Genomic DNA, 15,996 nt, shown 5'->3' with positions numbered 1-15,996 from the left:
TCTGAGTAAAACCAAAGTTACTTTCCCTAGTAACTAGTTACTTTGAAAGTAACGAGTAACTTGAAGTAACTGAGTTACTTTTGATAGAAGTAACTAGTAATGTAACTCAGTTACTATTTTAAAGTAACTTACCCAACACTGATTAGGACATAAATGTTTAATGTGTGTCATATTTGCTACATGCTGCATTGTTAGCGATTTTTATATGTTAAACATCTATTGTGGAATTTGTGTAGGCTTTCTGTGGGGGGGGGGGTCATGCATCAGAAATGACACACGTGACTTTACTGGGTTAGAAATGGGGCTGGTGGTTGTGGCGTGCAGTCCTTCCTCTGATGTGACTCAGAGGCGTCACCTCCTGCTTGGACCGCTGAAGCCTCCTCTGAGCGAATCTCTAAACTTGAGTTCATCAGCACTGCGTGTGTGTGTCAGGTGACCGTTTCGGTGAACAGCGGGAAAGGTGAGACCTCTGCATCGTTCATTCCCGAAGAGCCGCTGTGCGACGGCCGCTGGCACTCCATCTCAGGTGAGTTTCGTCCTCAGACGCGTGCTCCGTGCACTCCCCTGTCGCTGTACCGCTCTAATGCTGAAATGTCTCTGCAGTGGTGAAGAAGAACAACGTCCTGCAGCTGCACGTGGACGGAGCCAGCGAGCGCGCTGTCGGCCCCAAAAAGGGCCGCTCCACGGGGCCCAAGGAGGCGGTCTACCTTGGAGGCGTGCCAGGTGAGTGCATGGCGTTCACAGACCACCTCAGTGATGCAGACTGGCCTCTGTGAGGATCACGAAGATCTCCACCACCTAAATGCAGCCGTTTCCTGTTCCCACATTCCTGACATCCTCGCCACTTTGTCCGTGTGACCAGTTTCTTTGATCACTTATCAGATTTTAATCAAATCTGTCGCCTCCCGTCTGCGTTTAACGTCTTTACTCAAACATGCTTGATTAGTCACACTACTCATTACTGCATAACAGGGATACAGTCGCACACGTTGTCAGTGCAGCGCCTCATTAATGCGTCACTCCTCTCTCTGTCCACCAGGTGGCATCACTGTACCCGGTCTACCACCTGGGCTGGCGTCCTTCCACGGCTGCGTCCGCCGGGCGAGCATCAACAACAGAGCGGCGCCGCTGTCAAAGCCGCTCGCTGTGCACGGCGCCGTGGGAACGCGCGGCTGCCCACATGTTTAACCCCACCCCCTCATATCTTACCTTCACACTCCCTGAGTACACATCAGCACCGGTGGTGGGCGTCACATTACTGTAGGGAAGTTAAGATATCTATATGAGTATTTATTTTTTAAGAAATGTGTATTTTATATTTCCCCCCGTTTGTTTGGTGCTGCAGAGACGGAACGACGATGTCATCGAGCGGCACGGTAAAGCCAAGTTCGACCATCTTTGCATGTTTCTTCTAAATCATCCAGCAAACCGTCGCGTAATCGTGCGTCTGCTGCAGACACCGACTCTAAACGCTGATCAGTGAGCACAGACTGTACGTGGAAGATGGACGCAGCCGCTTCCTCTGCGACTCGGAGGCGTCGGTAATCTCAACGGTGATCCTTTGATTCAGTCGGACCTGAGACCAAACACCAATCGCTGCACTCAGATCAGCTCGGCAGAGGCTCGTAGACTTCTGTCCAGAGTCCCCGCCCGCTCAGTCCATCTTTGATATACAGTCTGAACACGAGCAACATCCTCAGGTAGAGCAGACAAAAAACAAAGCCTGCAAATCTGGGGAATGTCTGATTTCGTGACCTTTGACCTCACATAGTAAAACTTTTGTTTGACATGTGAACGTTACGTCCTCGCCGGTCTGCAGGCGCCGTTTCCATCTGAAACACGAAGCCTTCTAGCTTCTCTGATCCCCCGTCCCTGTCTGTCACATGTTTAAATAAAGTTTTTCCGTACCAACAGTCTTTGTGTTTTACATTCATAAAAAGAAGCTCATGTTTCAGTCATTACGTTTTTATTAGAAAGAGCTGAATACACCCGAAGCCCCGCCCTCTTCAGAGGAAAAAAAAGGTCATGGAAGGGTCAAACCTTTGATAGAAGAAAAAGTGAAAAAGAATGAAACAGATGATGTCACAGAGACTAATCCAGACTCATGTCCTCCTCGTCCTTCTTCTCCTTCGACTCTTCTCTGCTGCCCTGCATGGCTCGAGCGAACGCCTCCACATCTGCTGACACACACAGATCAATAACCAAGAATCCAAGACCTGTCAGCCGTGCGCGATTGCTCACGCGCTCAGCTTGGAGGGAACATTGGTAGGGATTCATTTTTGATGCTAAGGGTAAGCAGCTGAGGAAAGCAATATACCAATGAGATGTGCTCACTAAGATAGCAAAACGAGAATGTGTGTGTGAGGTAAAAGGGTGGACTTAATGCTAACTGACCTGCAGGGGGCGCTCATGTCAGGACACTGTCACAGCGCCACATGCAGACGCCCGTTGTGTGTGTGAGGATGAACGCAGCACAAACAGGAAGTTCAGCGTGCGTTTGGTTCACTCACCTCCACGGTTGGCTGCGTCCACGGCATCGGGTGGCAGTCCAAACTGACTCATGAGGGGGCCGAGCTGCCCGGAGGCCAATGCACTGCTGAACATGCTCATGGACTGGAGGGGAGGAGAGAAGAAAAGCGAACGATGAGCGCGGCGCTCAACGTGTTTACATCATCACCGAGCGTCGCCAACGTTACGTTGTACCTGCTGGAACTGAGGAGAGTTCAGGGTGTTCTGGATCTCCTCGGCGCTCTGCGGCAGACTCTCCCCACTGGGGAGAAAGGGGAGGAGCCTCTGCTGGACCTCGGCGTTGCTCAGAATGGGAGCCATCATCTCTGGGGTGCACACGCTCGCCAGGTCCACTGCAGAAGGAGATAAGAAGCTGTGAGTGTCTGCGCTCCCTTTCAGAGGCACACGTGACCTCACTCATGTGACTCACCTGCTGAGCCCTGAGCCCCTGCTGCCGGCACATTCATGGTGGCCAGGATGCTCTGAAGATCGCTGAGCTGGATGGGCTGGTGAGGGGCGGGGCTTCCAGTGGAGGCCGGGGCCACGGGAGTCTGAGCCGGGGCTGTAGAGGATAGAAGGTGGGAGGAGTCAGGGGGTTTTCAAGTAACAATCACATGCAGGTGACATCAGAAAAAATGAATTGAGTTGCTGTGATTTACTGTAAACAAAGACGAGAACATTTAGGACCAATCAGGTTCCTCCCTGATGTCATCGTCAGGGAGGAACCTGATTGGTCCTAAATGTTCTCGCAGAAAACTACAATCAAGCCCATAATTATTCATACCGGTGGCAAATTTTGAGTTACTTTGATTCAACCAGCAAGAATTTTTTGGCTGAAAATAACACAAGTGTCTCCCAAAAAATCATTGTGGAAAACAACATTTCTCAGCTTTTATTTACATTTGAAGAAAAAGTGTCACGTCCAGAATTATTCATACCCGTCACAATCTGTCACAGCCTCTGGGAAAATCCAAAGTTGGACACCAGCAGACTTTTCAGCACAACAATGACCCAAAATGCAAACGTGCTGAATAAACGGTTAGCAGACAACACTAACATTTTGCAGAGTCCTGACTTGAATCCAACTGAGAATCTGTGGAGGGAGCTAAAGATCAGGGTGATGGCAAGAGGACCCTCCAAACTGCAGGATTTGGTGCTCATTGCAAAAGATGAGTGGGCAAAAATACCTGTGGAGACGTGCACAAAGCTGCTCTGCAATTAAAGCGCTTGATTGCTGTAATAGCCAAATAAGACTTTTCTATTGATAATTGAGAAGAGTATAAATAATTCTGGACATGACACCTTTTGTTCAAATGTAAATAAAAGCTGAGGATTTTTCCCCACAGTGATGCCTCTTGTACATCTTATCTTTTGGGAAACACCCACCTGTGTTTAAAAAACAAAACAAACTTGGTTGAATAAAAGTAACTAAGTCAAAATTTGCCACCGGCAGGAATAATTATGGGCTTCACTGTATATTTGAAATCTTCCACTTGCAACACCACCTGCCTTTTATTTTGAAAGTCATCCCACTGCTAACAAGGAACTTGGGCACTTCCTGTTGTGCCTTTTTCTACTGTCTGACCATCTTCCTGTTCTTGTCATTAAGCCCCCCCCCCTCCTCAGTGCTGCCGGTCTCAGTTCAGTTATAGAGGGTCGCTCCAATCAGAAGCTACAGGAGGAGGAGGGTGGAGGTCTGATCTACAGGTGATCAGCCTCTATCCCGTTTTGTTTTGCTCCGCCTCAAGCCCCGCCATCATCCCATAACCCTCTGTGACGAACTGCTTCCCGTTTCCTTTGAAACTCGGCATGTAGCCTTCATCTCTTTCTGTACCTGGTGTGGAGGGCGTGGCAGCGGTGGAGGAGGGAGCCGAGGTGACGGGAACAGTGGCAGGGGCAGCGGGCGCCTGGGAGGAGCTCATTCTGGGACCTCCGCCTGGAGAAGGAGTCACTGCAGCTGATTGGCTTCGAGAACTGAGGAAGAGCAGCACAGGTGAACAAAGAGGAAGACTGCAGGTGTGTGTGCGTGTGTGTCTGTCTCACCTGGATGAGGAGCTGCTGGTCACAGGTCCTCCGCCCCCCAGCAGGTTGGCGAGTCCCGGTCCAGCTAGAGCTCCCAGGCCTCCTTAGACAAAGACATCAGATCAAAAACCTGGAATAGCCCCGCCCCCAGCTACACGTCACACCTGAGACGGCTTCACCAGCATGCTTCTGAGAGGAGTACACCTACGTCATAACTGGAAACTCTTTTTCATACAGCGCAACCTTCCACAGACGTGCAGCCCCTGACAAACCTAACTACATATTGAGGCGTCGCGTGTGGAAGGCTGCGGCGGAGGGTTGAGTGGGATTTCCTGTTATGGCCGAAATTAGGACGAAACCAAGCTTGACCTTTAGAGGCAGAGAATAACTTCCAGGAACTGGAGCAGGTGTTCATGAACTACGTGCAGGTGTGTGTAGGTCAGAGCGCTCACCGAGACCTCCGAGCCCCGTGGGTCCCATCAGCTGCATCAGCTGGTTGTGGCTCATGTTTCCCAGCAGGTTCTGCAGGCCGCCCTCTCCTCCCAGCGCTGACAACTCGTGGCCACCGCCGCCGCTGCCGGATGCTCCGGGGATGGGAGGGTTGTTCAGGTACTCGTTGACCTTCCGGCAGTACTCGTCATCTTTGTCAGTCTTTGGCTCCTGATGGCATCAGAGCAGAGTTATTGCTACTTACAGGTTCTCGTGGCTCGCTGTAATCATGCAAGTGTGTGTGTTTTTTAATGGTGCAATGCTGTGAGGTGTTCATGTATATGTGAGTGTGTCAGCCTTTAGTAAGCACGCTCTTTCAATATCAGATGCAGCCTGATGAAGGCGCTCTAATGCTGACATCTGCCATCACATGAACTAAAACGTTCCCCTCTAGGATGAAGACGAGCTCACCTGCATCCAGAAGAAGAGCCGCTTGGACCCGGCCTTGAATTTCAGGACGTAGACACGTCCGGTGGTGCACTGTGTCACCCTTTTAAACTCACAGTCGTCAGGGAAGATGATCAGGTCCTGTAAGAGGAAACAAACAGGAGGAGACATTTAAAGGAGAGACATGGGGCTGCTCTCACACATCATCAAATACCAACCAATCAGAGAGAGGGAGCCAGAGGCAGCAGCTCTGAGTGAAGGCGCTGAAATAACGAGAATCATGTGAATGATCGGATTTGAAATCATTTCTTTCAGGACTTTGAGCTCTGCTCAGTGAGATCAATCTGTGGGTGTGGAAGGATGAGTATGTTCCACTCAAGAACATCTCAGTGCTTTAACCTCCTAGGACCTGCGTCCACATATGTGGACATCACATTTTGGGTTATTTAGACCAAAATACTCAATTTTGCTCTACATGGGCCTGATATCCACTTACGAGGACATTATGCTGCTACTGTTCTATCGAAATTTTAAATGAATATCCTCATATGTGGCTCTCATTTTTCTTAGAAACAAAAATAAGGTTAAAAAAAATCTGGTAATTCTTTGTTTTTACATTCATCAGGTCCCAATCAGCCCAAATATCAAAGAGAAATTAAAAATGCTGCCGTGGAAAAGTTCGAGTCTTAGGAGGTTAAACCAGCTCTACATGTGGGTAGAGGCCAGGAAGTGGTTAAGTTTCAGTGCTGACTCCGTCAGCTTTACCTGACCTCACGGAGGAATTTCTGCTTTATGGAAGCGGTGCACAGAGAAATGAGGAAATGAAGCGCCGATGTGCGCTGGCCTCTCTCAGCTCCACCCTGTAAACATCAGGAACCACAAACACTCGACTGGTTCAGGGTGACTCACATCATCTACGTTCCCCGTGGTCCGGTCCTTCCAGCAGAAGTGGATCAGAGAGTCATCGGACTGCTGGATGTAGACCAGCCCTTTCCGTTTGTCCGGGGTCACCGTGTTGCCCTTCAGGTTCATTTTACCTGCTCGAAACTCCACCAGGTACTTGCTGGAGCTTGCTCTGGAGCCGCTGACCATGCTGGGGAAGAGAGCGCCCGAAGACATCTTTGAAAGTTTTTGTTCACAAAGCCTGATGGGAAAGAAAGGAAGGAGCAGAGGGTCAAAGAACAGGATGCAGTGAGATCACTCAGAGATCTTACGTCAGCACGTTAAAGCGTTTGACGTTTATGTGTCACTAAATAAAGTCTCCGATGTCTTTAAACATAATAACCAACAAACTCAATAAAACTCAAGTTTAACTTGAACTGTTATCTCTGATTATTACCCTTCACTCTTACATTTCCACGTTAGTTCTCATCACGTATCGATACCTTTGATTAAACAAATCAAAAGTATCCTTTCACGTCTTAAACGTAGACTAGAGTCGCTCTGCTTTGTCCTGTGTTACTGTTTTTATGATCATATATTCTGTTGGTAAATCATCGTGTCTGCGCGTATAGCGGCTGAGGAGCACTGTGCTGATGTTTAATGAGGACTGTAATTATTTTTTGTTATATTTGTGTCTTAAAATCACTTTTCATAAAAGCTAAAAGTTAGCCTGCTAGCTGCCGTTAGCTGTGGCGTGCTAACGTTAGCACATGACGAGGCTAAACAGAACACCACAGTAATATTCACTGCCGTCGCTTAACTACGGTCAGTCAGACATTAGAAACAAGAGCCAGCTGTGCATCCGATGGCTTTCCTGCAACTTTTCTGTGAAATGTGAATTTTGTTGAGCTCTCCAGCACAAATACCTGAAGTTGTGCCCGCAGAATAAGTTTTTCTGCTTCTTCGCGTCGCTCAACGTCAAAGATGATCTACGGAGGGACTAGACTTCCGGTTAAACCCACTGTACAGAAACAGAATGCAGACCAGCCGGCGGACAGTGGAGGGCGCTCCCATAGTGACAGTATAGGAATAATGCCATTTGCTGCCAAACAAAAAATGTTATTTTAGTTTTCATAAATCCAGCACATCATCTGAAACACGACTCCAAATTGGTTTGATCACATTTACGCTGATTTTGACCATAAACACAGACATCCTGTTCTGATTGGTTAGTTAAGTCAAGTCAAGTCAAGTCAAGTTTATTTATAAAGCACATTTAAAAACAACCGAGGCTGACCAAAGTGCTGTACAATAAAATACAAATATAAAATGCAATAAAACACAAGTACATAAAACACCTCACTAAAACAATAAATTAAAACAGTAAGTTAAACCTTGCTAAAAGCCAATGAGAAGAGGTGAGTTTTAAGAGCAGTTTTAAAAGTTCCTAGGCTTGTGGAGAATCTGATGTGAGGAGGTAAACTGTTCCACAGTCTGGGTGCAGCCACAGCAAAAGCCCTCTCTCCCCTAGTCTTTAGTCTGTACCTGGGAACATCTAAAAGCATCAGGTCTGCTGACCTCAAAGATCTCCTGGGGCGGTAAATGCTAAGAAGCTCTGCCAGGTAAGGAGGTGTAGTACCGTTAAGAACCTTAAAAACCAGCAGTAAAATTTTAAAATCAATCCTAAAAGCAACTGGGAGCCAGTGGAGAGAGCAGAGGACCGGAGTGATGTGGTCTCTCTTTTTGGAACCGGTCAGCATGCGAGCAGCAGCGTTCTGCACCAGTTGGAGGCGATGCAGACAGGAACGATCTAAACCAGCATAAAGGGAGTTACAGTAGTCCAGCCGTGAAGTGATAAAAGCATGGACCACCCTTTCTAGATCGTTCCTGGACAGGTAGGACTTGACTTTAGCTAAAATCCGTAGATGATAAAAAGCTCCCTTGACTATACGGAGCTGATTTGTTTATCAAATTTAAAAGCACTGTCAAAAGTAACACCGAGGCTCTTAATGGAGGAAGTACATTCGGAAGTTAGGGGTCCCACAAAATCAAAGGAAAGGTCGGGGTCTTTAGGAAGCCCAAACACAATGACTTCAGTTTTACTTTCATTTAGATGTTAAGTTAGTTAAGGTTTTGTAGCAGGAGGTCCTCCAATCGATGGGTCCTGTTTTCAAACGGTAACTCCAGCAGACCACCATATTTCTGTCATTTTCTCAAGGATGTGGAATTGTACATAAAATCAATATCAGGAGGCAGCACGGCGGTTAGCACTGTTGCCGCAGCAAGAAGGCCCTGAGTTCAATTCCACCGGGGGCCGGGGTCTTTCTGTGTGGAGTTTGTATGTTCTATCCCTGTTTTTGCGTGGGTACTCCGGCTTCCTCCCACCGTCCAAAGACTTGCAGTTTGTGGGGATAGGTTAATTGGATAATCCAAATTGCCCATAGGTGTGAATGTGAGAGTGTGTCTCTGTTACCCTGCTACAGACACGCGACCTGTCCAGGGTGTAGTCCACCTCTCGCCCTGTGGCAGCTGGCTCCCGCGACCCTGAAAAGGATCATCGGAAGCGAATGGATGCATGGATCAATATCAGCCTCCACCAACAAAAATGCTCTCAAAACAGTATATAAAATAGAATTTTTGCGTGTATTTATATAATTTTTTTTACCCCTGGTTTTGTGTGTTCATGTTCTGTTCTCTTGTATTCTTGATCTGTTTATATGTTGTATACTCATTGTTTGTTCAATAAAGTTCCTAAAAAACCTCCAGCAGACGTTAGGAGCGTAATTAAAGTGAGCAAGAAGCAGCTGGTTGTGATGTTAAAGGTGAAGCTATCAGGCGGCTGCTGCTGGCGGCTTACGGTGCTGTGAGGGCCGTAATGCTCGCATAAGGGTTTTACCACAAAAGAAATATGTAAAACATCTAAACACACGACGGAATCTACCGCCTCGACGCTTCCATCACAAACAGGGTTAACGTAAAACGTTTGGCTCCACGGAGTGCCACGAGCTCGACAGCGCCTCCTGTGGAGCAAGAAGCTCAGACAGCGGGCCGCTCCTCGTGACTTCCTGAGCGCTTGTGAGCGCGCCTGCTGTCAGCGGGAACGAGCAGGGCAGAAAGTGGGAGGGTTTGCGCGCGGCCGTTGTGTTCGGATTGACTGCGCGCCCCCTCCCGGTGTAGCCGTTAGCTCGGTGTCCGGTCGATGTTTTAGCGGCGGAGCGTGGACTGGAAGTGGGATGATAGTGTTGTAAACGTCGAGCCAGGCTTCAGCGACCGAGAGAGGACCAGCAGCCGCTCCGCCCCCGGGACAGAACAGGTAAGAAGCCCGGGCTAGCCGCTGACGTTAGCCGCGCCGCCGTCCTTGGATTAGACTCGGGCTAACAACATGGATGCTGCTGCTCTCACGCCTGCAGATTATCCGCTTTAACCTCGAGCTGAGCCCTCGGCCGTGACCGGCCAGCTCCGGTTTAGGTGCCCGGTGTGAGGGGCTCGGGCGGACTCCCGGTCCTCGTTAGTGTTTGTTCAGATGTGACGGATCTAATCGAGGGGAGACGAACGGGATAAGTCCGGCTTTAGGGGCGGGGGAGGGGTGTGGGTCCGTCGGTTCTGATCAGAGGTCGCCGCCGTGTGGAGCAGGTGGGGTTACAGGTCGTGGGGTGCAGGTGGGTACTGGCCAACACCGTGAGCTGCACCTGTCCCCTCAGCAGGGGCGTAACCACGGTTTTTAAAAGGGGGCATGCGGGATGATGTTCCTGATCCTCTCAGGGTCTCTTCTTGGATATAACCGAGGATGTTTTTTGGCTCCCCCTGGTTACCATCAAGGTCAAATTAATTTTAACACCAGAGCTGTGTGCCCACTGGTGTTCTCCCCCTAAAGTTCCCTAAACTCACTCGTTTAGTTCAGGCTGATCCCAGAGGCTCAGAGTTAATAACAGGAAGTAAAACTGCTAGCAGGATGTGTTTTAGCTTTGGTTTATCAAGAAGATGAGACATCTCCAGGGTGATGTCACCACCAGCAGTGGTTGGTGATCAGTTATGAGCATATTATCACCTTATCCATCCTGGTGTTGTGGGTAGGGGGACGTGTCTGGCCTTAATGAGCTTTGAAATATAAATAATGGTGAAGCCTTACCTGTGCATGCTGTCAGACACCTGCGAGTATGAGCACACAGCTGAACAAACAGCAGGACATCCAAAACCTAACAGGAAGACCGTGTTTCCTTCACTCCTGAGTCCCAGGACCTTTTACTGCTTCTTGGACTGTTACTGGGATCTTTGGGCCCTTGGTGAAGTTCACACCATTACCTTTAGGCAACAAGCAGAGCTGAAGATGCTCAGGTGTTCACTGGGAGTGAGTACGATGAGTCCATCAAAGGGACAGCTCAGAGTCTGAGAGGTGATGCTTAGATGGTGCAGAGGAGGGAAGGTGGATATATTGGACAAAGGATGATGAAGATGGAGCTGCCAGGCAGGAGGTTCATGGATGTAGTGAAGGGTATGCGACAGAGGAGGATGCTGGGATCCGCTGTGAAACGAGGAGTCGTCGTGTCTATTACTGTGTTTCATCAGCAGGGACACAGATGGACTCTAATTGCTGCCTGGTCTCTGAGATATGATCTGCAGATCTGCCCGTCCCATTGGCCAGCTGCTGCGTGACCTCAGAGTCGGTGTGAGGCGTTTTCATCTGTTTATGTTTTAAATCTTTCATGACCTGCACACATCAGGGCTCCTAAAGTCAATTTTAACTGAGTCAGCTGGTCTCTGTTTGATGACTGATGATGACATCACTAGATCTGACACAAGTGGTCACGATGAGTCATGTGACTTTCATTCACATCGGATCACGTGATATCACAGCAGTTAGCGGTCAGCTGAGAGGAGCTGGATGTGGGGCTGTTATTGAATACCTGATAGGTGTGTTTAATATACTTTAGTGTGTAAGATGGATAAAAAGCATCGGAGCATCACATTTAAAAATAAAATTAACATATCTGTCAACGCTCATTGATAGCTGCCTCTTCTCCTGTGGTCCAGCCTGCGATCAGCTGTTCTGCAGCTTCCTGTCACGCAGTTTGAGCCACGAGGACCCTTAAAACCCTAAAATTATCCTCCAGCTGGGACCAGCTGGCAAAAGATGCAAACTCAGCAGCCTGCTGAGTGCTTTAAGGTGATACTGTGCAAAGGAGGTAACACCTCGAATCTGATGAAACATCTGGTGACGCATAGCCAAAAACCCGAAGAGGAGAGTCCTGGCCCCGAGCCCTGCCAGTGTAGCAGAAATGATGAGGATGATGATGCAGCAGCAGCCGTTCTTCTCTGCGTGAGTAGCTTAATGTTGTTCGTGTGTAATTTACGTTGAATAGGCTAACCACATTATTACATTAATGCATGTAAGGTGAACTAGCAAACGCCGTCGTAGCTACATGCGGCTGTCTTCTTGTTTGATAGAGTGATAGAGAAGGCTAACATTGTTATCTTTTTACAAAAAAACAGCTAAACATGAGAGGTTTTAGGACGAAGTTTGTGTTCTCCATTCTTTAAGCACCGGTTCCAACCAAAGGAGGTATGTTGTATCAACAGAAAAGGCTAACTTGGTTAACATGTTGCAGAAAAAAAGAGACTGCTAAAAATAAAAACATGAGAGGTTTTTGGACCAAGTTTGTTCTCCATTCTTTAAGCACCGGCACCGTTTCAAAAGTATCGGTTTGGATAAAACTAAACGATACCCATCCCTAGATAGGCTTCATGCTGTCAGAGAGAAAACCCACCAATCAGACAACCTTCTGTGAGCAGCACTCGGTGACAGTGGGAAGAAAGAACCCCCTTTTAAAAGAAAGAGCCAGGCTCAGGCAGGGGAAAGATGCTCGTTGTGCTGCTAGAAGGAAGGAAGTCAGATGCTGTGACGTTACGGAGTCACAGAGTCCTGACTGCTTAAAACCACAACTCAGGTTGTTTTAGCTCCTCACAAACACACCTGAGCTGTGCTTTTGAGGAGGTTTTTAAGATGAGTCACAGGGCACGGTATGAAGAGCTGCAGGTGGAAGCACAGGCGGAGTCTGGTTTGTTTTGTTTGAGAGAAGCTGTAAGTCACGTTTATGATCTGTAGGAATCACTTAAAACAGACTGTATGTGAAAGATGGACTTAGCAGCTGTGAGGTCAGCTGGTGTGAGCCCGCGATCTGAGCGTTTTCCCCGCTGCCATCTTTGGGGTTTTGAAATCGGGCGAGTGTTGCCACACGCTCATACAGTCATTGTCTAGCTCCGCCTCCCTGCATCCTCTGTTACTCTAACGGGCCATAACCAAACATCAGTCAGAAACCAGCGACTGAGACCAGAGACTCCTCGGGAAGGTATTCACTGAGCTCGGAGATCAAGCAGGGCTCTTTTTCTCACAGACTTCTATCCAATCAGAGCAGAGGAGACACCCCCTGCTGGACATCCGAGCCAATCCAAGTTTAAGATTCTCCAGCAAGCACGCAGCAGTTTCAACATTACTGGATCACAGGGGGATATGACCTCAAACTGTGCGGATGAGGTCAGAGGTCACATGCTGGGATTAAACATTCACCTTTACTGCAGCGTCCTGATGAGAGACGTGACACAGACACGGCACTGGTTTGACTCATGATTGCGTCAGGCCATCCTATCGCAGGCAGTCGTGTGATTGCAGGTCATCTGACTGCAGGTGAACCTTCACCTTCCCTCCTCCTCTGGCGTCGCTCGCCCTGCCTTAGATCAGTTGCTTCTCCCTCCCCGTCTCTGCTGCCTGAGTGCAGGAGACGCTGTGAGAGTTTCAGAGCTGTTGTGTTAATTGTGTTGAGGCGTTGTTCATCTGGAGTGCTTTTTGATTGGACGAGCAGATCAGTGTGATCTCAGCTGCTGTGTGTCATTCATCATGGCGTTTACAGGAAACGCATGAAAATCGCTGAAAATGTGAAGTTCAGTCAGTTTGTGTGTTTCATTGGAGTGTGCAGAAAGCTGCTCTGATGCTTCCTGTGTGCAGCTCACTGATGAAGCTTCTGACTGCATGCTGATTGGACGTTAGCTCTCAGGTTTTACTGCCCCATGTTCATTTTTATTTTTGTTTAAATATTAGTGAAATTTAATTAACAGTGTTTTATATTATTTCTTTAAATCATTTTATCTGAAAAGTGTTTTGAGTGTCTTGAAATTATCCAGTGCCTCCCGTGCCCCCCTTTAGACTCACCCCTGTGTGCCTCCAGGTGAAACTCTTTGCTCTCTGCCGTGCGTGCTATGACATCATGCTCGTACCTGATATTCACGTGCTGCTCAGCTGTGTTTCTACTCACTGATGTGGGAGAAACTGGCGCTTAGGTGGATGAATTTGTGCAAATGAGAAAGCTGGAAGAGATTTCAGGCTCAGACGGCGAGAAGATGATGCTCTGTGGCTCGATCTGTAGGCGACACTCGCTGAACGAAGTGAACGCTCAGGCTCCCGACTCATGCAGCAGCTGTGTTTACTGAGTCAGCTGCAGCTGTCGATTACAGCCCTGTGTGTGTGTGTGAGCCAGTATGAATGAATTACAGTATACAGTCTGTTTGTCTCTGTGGTTTTCTTTACGAGGCCTCGTTTCACTGGTTTCACCCTCAGATGCGTCCCCCGAGGTGACGTTTATCCACCTCACCTGCGAGCTGAGCTCCATCACTGCGGTCGTCCTGCTCTGCTCATTATTTCAGCTCCTTTAAGAACCTACACATCCAGAATGATCTGGTAACTACACATCTGTAATCTGAGGACAACTGAGGACTGTCTGACACATCAGAGCGGTCTTTCTAGAAGCATACACCTGAGAGGTCAAAGCCCCGCCCTCCAGAGAGCGCCTCCTGCCTTCGTCTCCTTCACCCATCAGATGCTCTGATTGTGGTTTTCTTGGCTCATTTAGCAAATATCACAAATTTTCTTCAGAGCAAAATGTTATTTTCTTAATAAAAGAAAAGAAACTCTGATGTACAGGTTGACTCACTGTAACGACTGAAGCCAGCGAGCTCTGTCTGTCAGGTAAAGCAGCTGCAGCACATTTATAGACCCACACAAATATCCGGTGCTGGCTTCATGACTTCACCTGGACTTCCTGCCTGCTTTGACCCTTTCACTGCTCATACTGAGGCTCTGACCTCTGGGTAGCTTTAGCTTTAGCAGCTCTGTCTCTGTTAGCGTCTTGAAAACCTCCGTGTTTGTTTGGGGGGCACCCAGTGCACATACGTGACACGGACCCGCCTGAAAACGCTGGGAATCAGCTGATCAGAGGTTTTCTTTCTAACTCTGTGTAAGTGCTGTGAAAACACAATCATGAAGTCGATACCACTGTTTAGAACAAAACAGGGACTGACATCACTTCCTGTTTAGTTGGGTTCATTTAGTACTCCAGTGACAAATTTGACTTCCTGGATTGTTTTGTTTTTGACATAAGATCATTACCATAAAACTGTTTTGCTCTTCAGAAGCATGCAGGTGGACTCCCCGTCCGCTAGTTTAGTTCATACGCGAGGTTCACTGGAGACGCTGGAATCGGTAAACTCGAGTATCTGGGGTGTAATTTGAAACTGAAATAAGAAAAACTGTGACAAACTACACCCTCATGATCATTATTCATAGGCCTGACCGTCTGTTACTGCCTATTATTATTCCGGTGGTGCTGCTGCCGTTATCCATCCTCTGGCTCGCTCTTTACTCGTGTTCGTTAACCCGACACACGCTGCCAGTACAACACTGCTCAGGACCTCGTGTAAACTGAAGGCGCCTGTGAAGCTTTGATGGGTCACTTTGTGTTTGCAGATGAGTGTGCGACCTGTGTGAGGCATGGAGACGGTTAAACCTCACAACGTTGGATGTTTCTATGCTTAAATCCAGTTTAAACCTCCAACAAATAAAACGCTGCTGTGCAAAGATCAGTTTTTACTCAGGTTTATCTTTGAAAATCAAACAGCATCTCCTTCCTTCCCTCAGTGTAAAACCAGCAGTTGCTTCATGGTGACACAGCATGAGAGTGTTCACTGTGCCGTGGGTCGTTCTCCTCTCAGCACTGTGCACAACTACAAACAGGCTTTCTCCTCGCATCTTTTTTTTACAGCAATACACACACGCACACACGCACGCGCACACACGCACGCGCGCACACACACACACGCACGCACGCACGCACACACGCGCACACACACACACACACACCGTGTGCTGTCACAGCGCTGCCTGTTTGTTCCTGCTTGTGGCCAGTTTAACTTTCAGATCACTGAACATGATCAAATCTAATTGGTTGCTCTGCTCAGATTATTATACACAAAGAAACCAACGTAGTCCTGCATGGGTTCCTCTCATTGGTTAATTCCAGTCAGCTGGCACTGTGCTACGATTGGTTATTCTGAGACTGTGTGGTGGGCGTGGCTTGGTGATGCATAGGGAGGCCATCTGGTGCCATAGAAAGTTAGAGAGTTTAATTTTACACGTGTTTGTTGTTGTTTTGATCCACTGCACAGGTGATGTTTACCTGTGGTTTGCTATGTGTGGGGCCTGTATGAGTCTGACAGCTGATAGCTGCAGGTACATTCATCCTGTCAGCAATGAAACATGAAATATTTTAGCTTATATTGTGTTAAAATATAGTTTTTCTAATTACTGGCATCGAGTGCTGAGAGATTTATTAGATCAGCGGTCATAAACGCGAGCCTGTCAGCTAACTGAATTCATGTTTT

General features: G+C 48.0%; 3 protein-coding genes across 4 annotated transcripts in view; 2 read left to right on the top strand and 1 right to left on the bottom strand.

Moving 5' to 3' along the window:
- lama5 (laminin, alpha 5) overlaps positions 1–1,911 on the top strand; it is a 54,692-nt gene extending 52,781 nt beyond the window's left edge. The window contains exons 75-77 of the mRNA XM_013915669.1: positions 433–526; positions 604–723; positions 1,040–1,911. Coding sequence (XP_013771123.1) covers positions 433–526; positions 604–723; positions 1,040–1,188 — 363 coding nt within the window. The 3' untranslated portion in view covers positions 1,189–1,911. The remainder of the gene's footprint in view (positions 1–432; positions 527–603; positions 724–1,039) is intronic.
- Positions 1,912–2,033: 122 nt separating this feature from the next.
- Positions 2,034–7,334, bottom strand: LOC102212042 (proteasomal ubiquitin receptor ADRM1). 2 transcript variants are annotated; one of them, XM_005752156.2, is made up of 10 exons: positions 7,215–7,334; positions 6,316–6,550; positions 5,431–5,547; positions 4,983–5,190; positions 4,552–4,633; positions 4,343–4,482; positions 2,939–3,070; positions 2,704–2,861; positions 2,511–2,613; positions 2,034–2,177 (listed from the first exon to the last, which is right to left on the bottom strand). In XM_005752156.2, exons 2-10 carry the CDS (start codon positions 6,523–6,525, stop codon positions 2,092–2,094), a joined length of 1,236 nt encoding a protein of 411 aa, XP_005752213.1. In that variant the 5' UTR covers positions 6,526–6,550; positions 7,215–7,334; the 3' UTR covers positions 2,034–2,091. The 2 variants fall into 2 exon arrangements, with proteins under 2 accessions (XP_005752213.1, XP_013771125.1); XM_013915671.1 differs by having other exon boundaries at positions 4,552–4,630; positions 7,215–7,331.
- A 1,793-nt stretch (positions 7,335–9,127) lies between these two features.
- dnajc5ab (DnaJ (Hsp40) homolog, subfamily C, member 5ab) overlaps positions 9,128–15,996 on the top strand; it is a 13,242-nt gene continuing 6,373 nt past the window's right edge. Inside the window, exon 1 of the mRNA XM_013915670.1 lies at positions 9,128–9,601. The gene's annotated coding sequence lies outside the window, so the exon portion shown is untranslated. The remainder of the gene's footprint in view (positions 9,602–15,996) is intronic.

Source organism: Pundamilia nyererei, unplaced genomic scaffold (genome assembly GCF_000239375.1).
Source record: "Pundamilia nyererei isolate P.nyererei 1_Seehausen unplaced genomic scaffold, PunNye1.0 scaffold00346, whole genome shotgun sequence".
Lineage (NCBI taxonomy): Eukaryota > Metazoa > Chordata > Actinopteri > Cichliformes > Cichlidae > Pundamilia > Pundamilia nyererei.
This window is presented reverse-complemented; position numbering and strand designations above follow the sequence as displayed.

Coding starts and splice junctions, on each gene's coding strand:
- LOC102212042 (XM_005752156.2), bottom strand. CDS start 6,525: ATGTCTTCGGGCGCTCTCTTCCCCAGCATGGTCAGCGGCTCCAGAGCA. Junction 4,483..4,551: donor ACCAGCAGCTCCTCATCCAG/GTGAGACAGACA, acceptor GCTCTTCCTCAG/TTCTCGAAGCCAATCAGCTG. Junction 3,071..4,342: donor TGCCACGCCCTCCACACCAG/GTACAGAAAGAG, acceptor TATCCTCTACAG/CCCCGGCTCAGACTCCCGTG.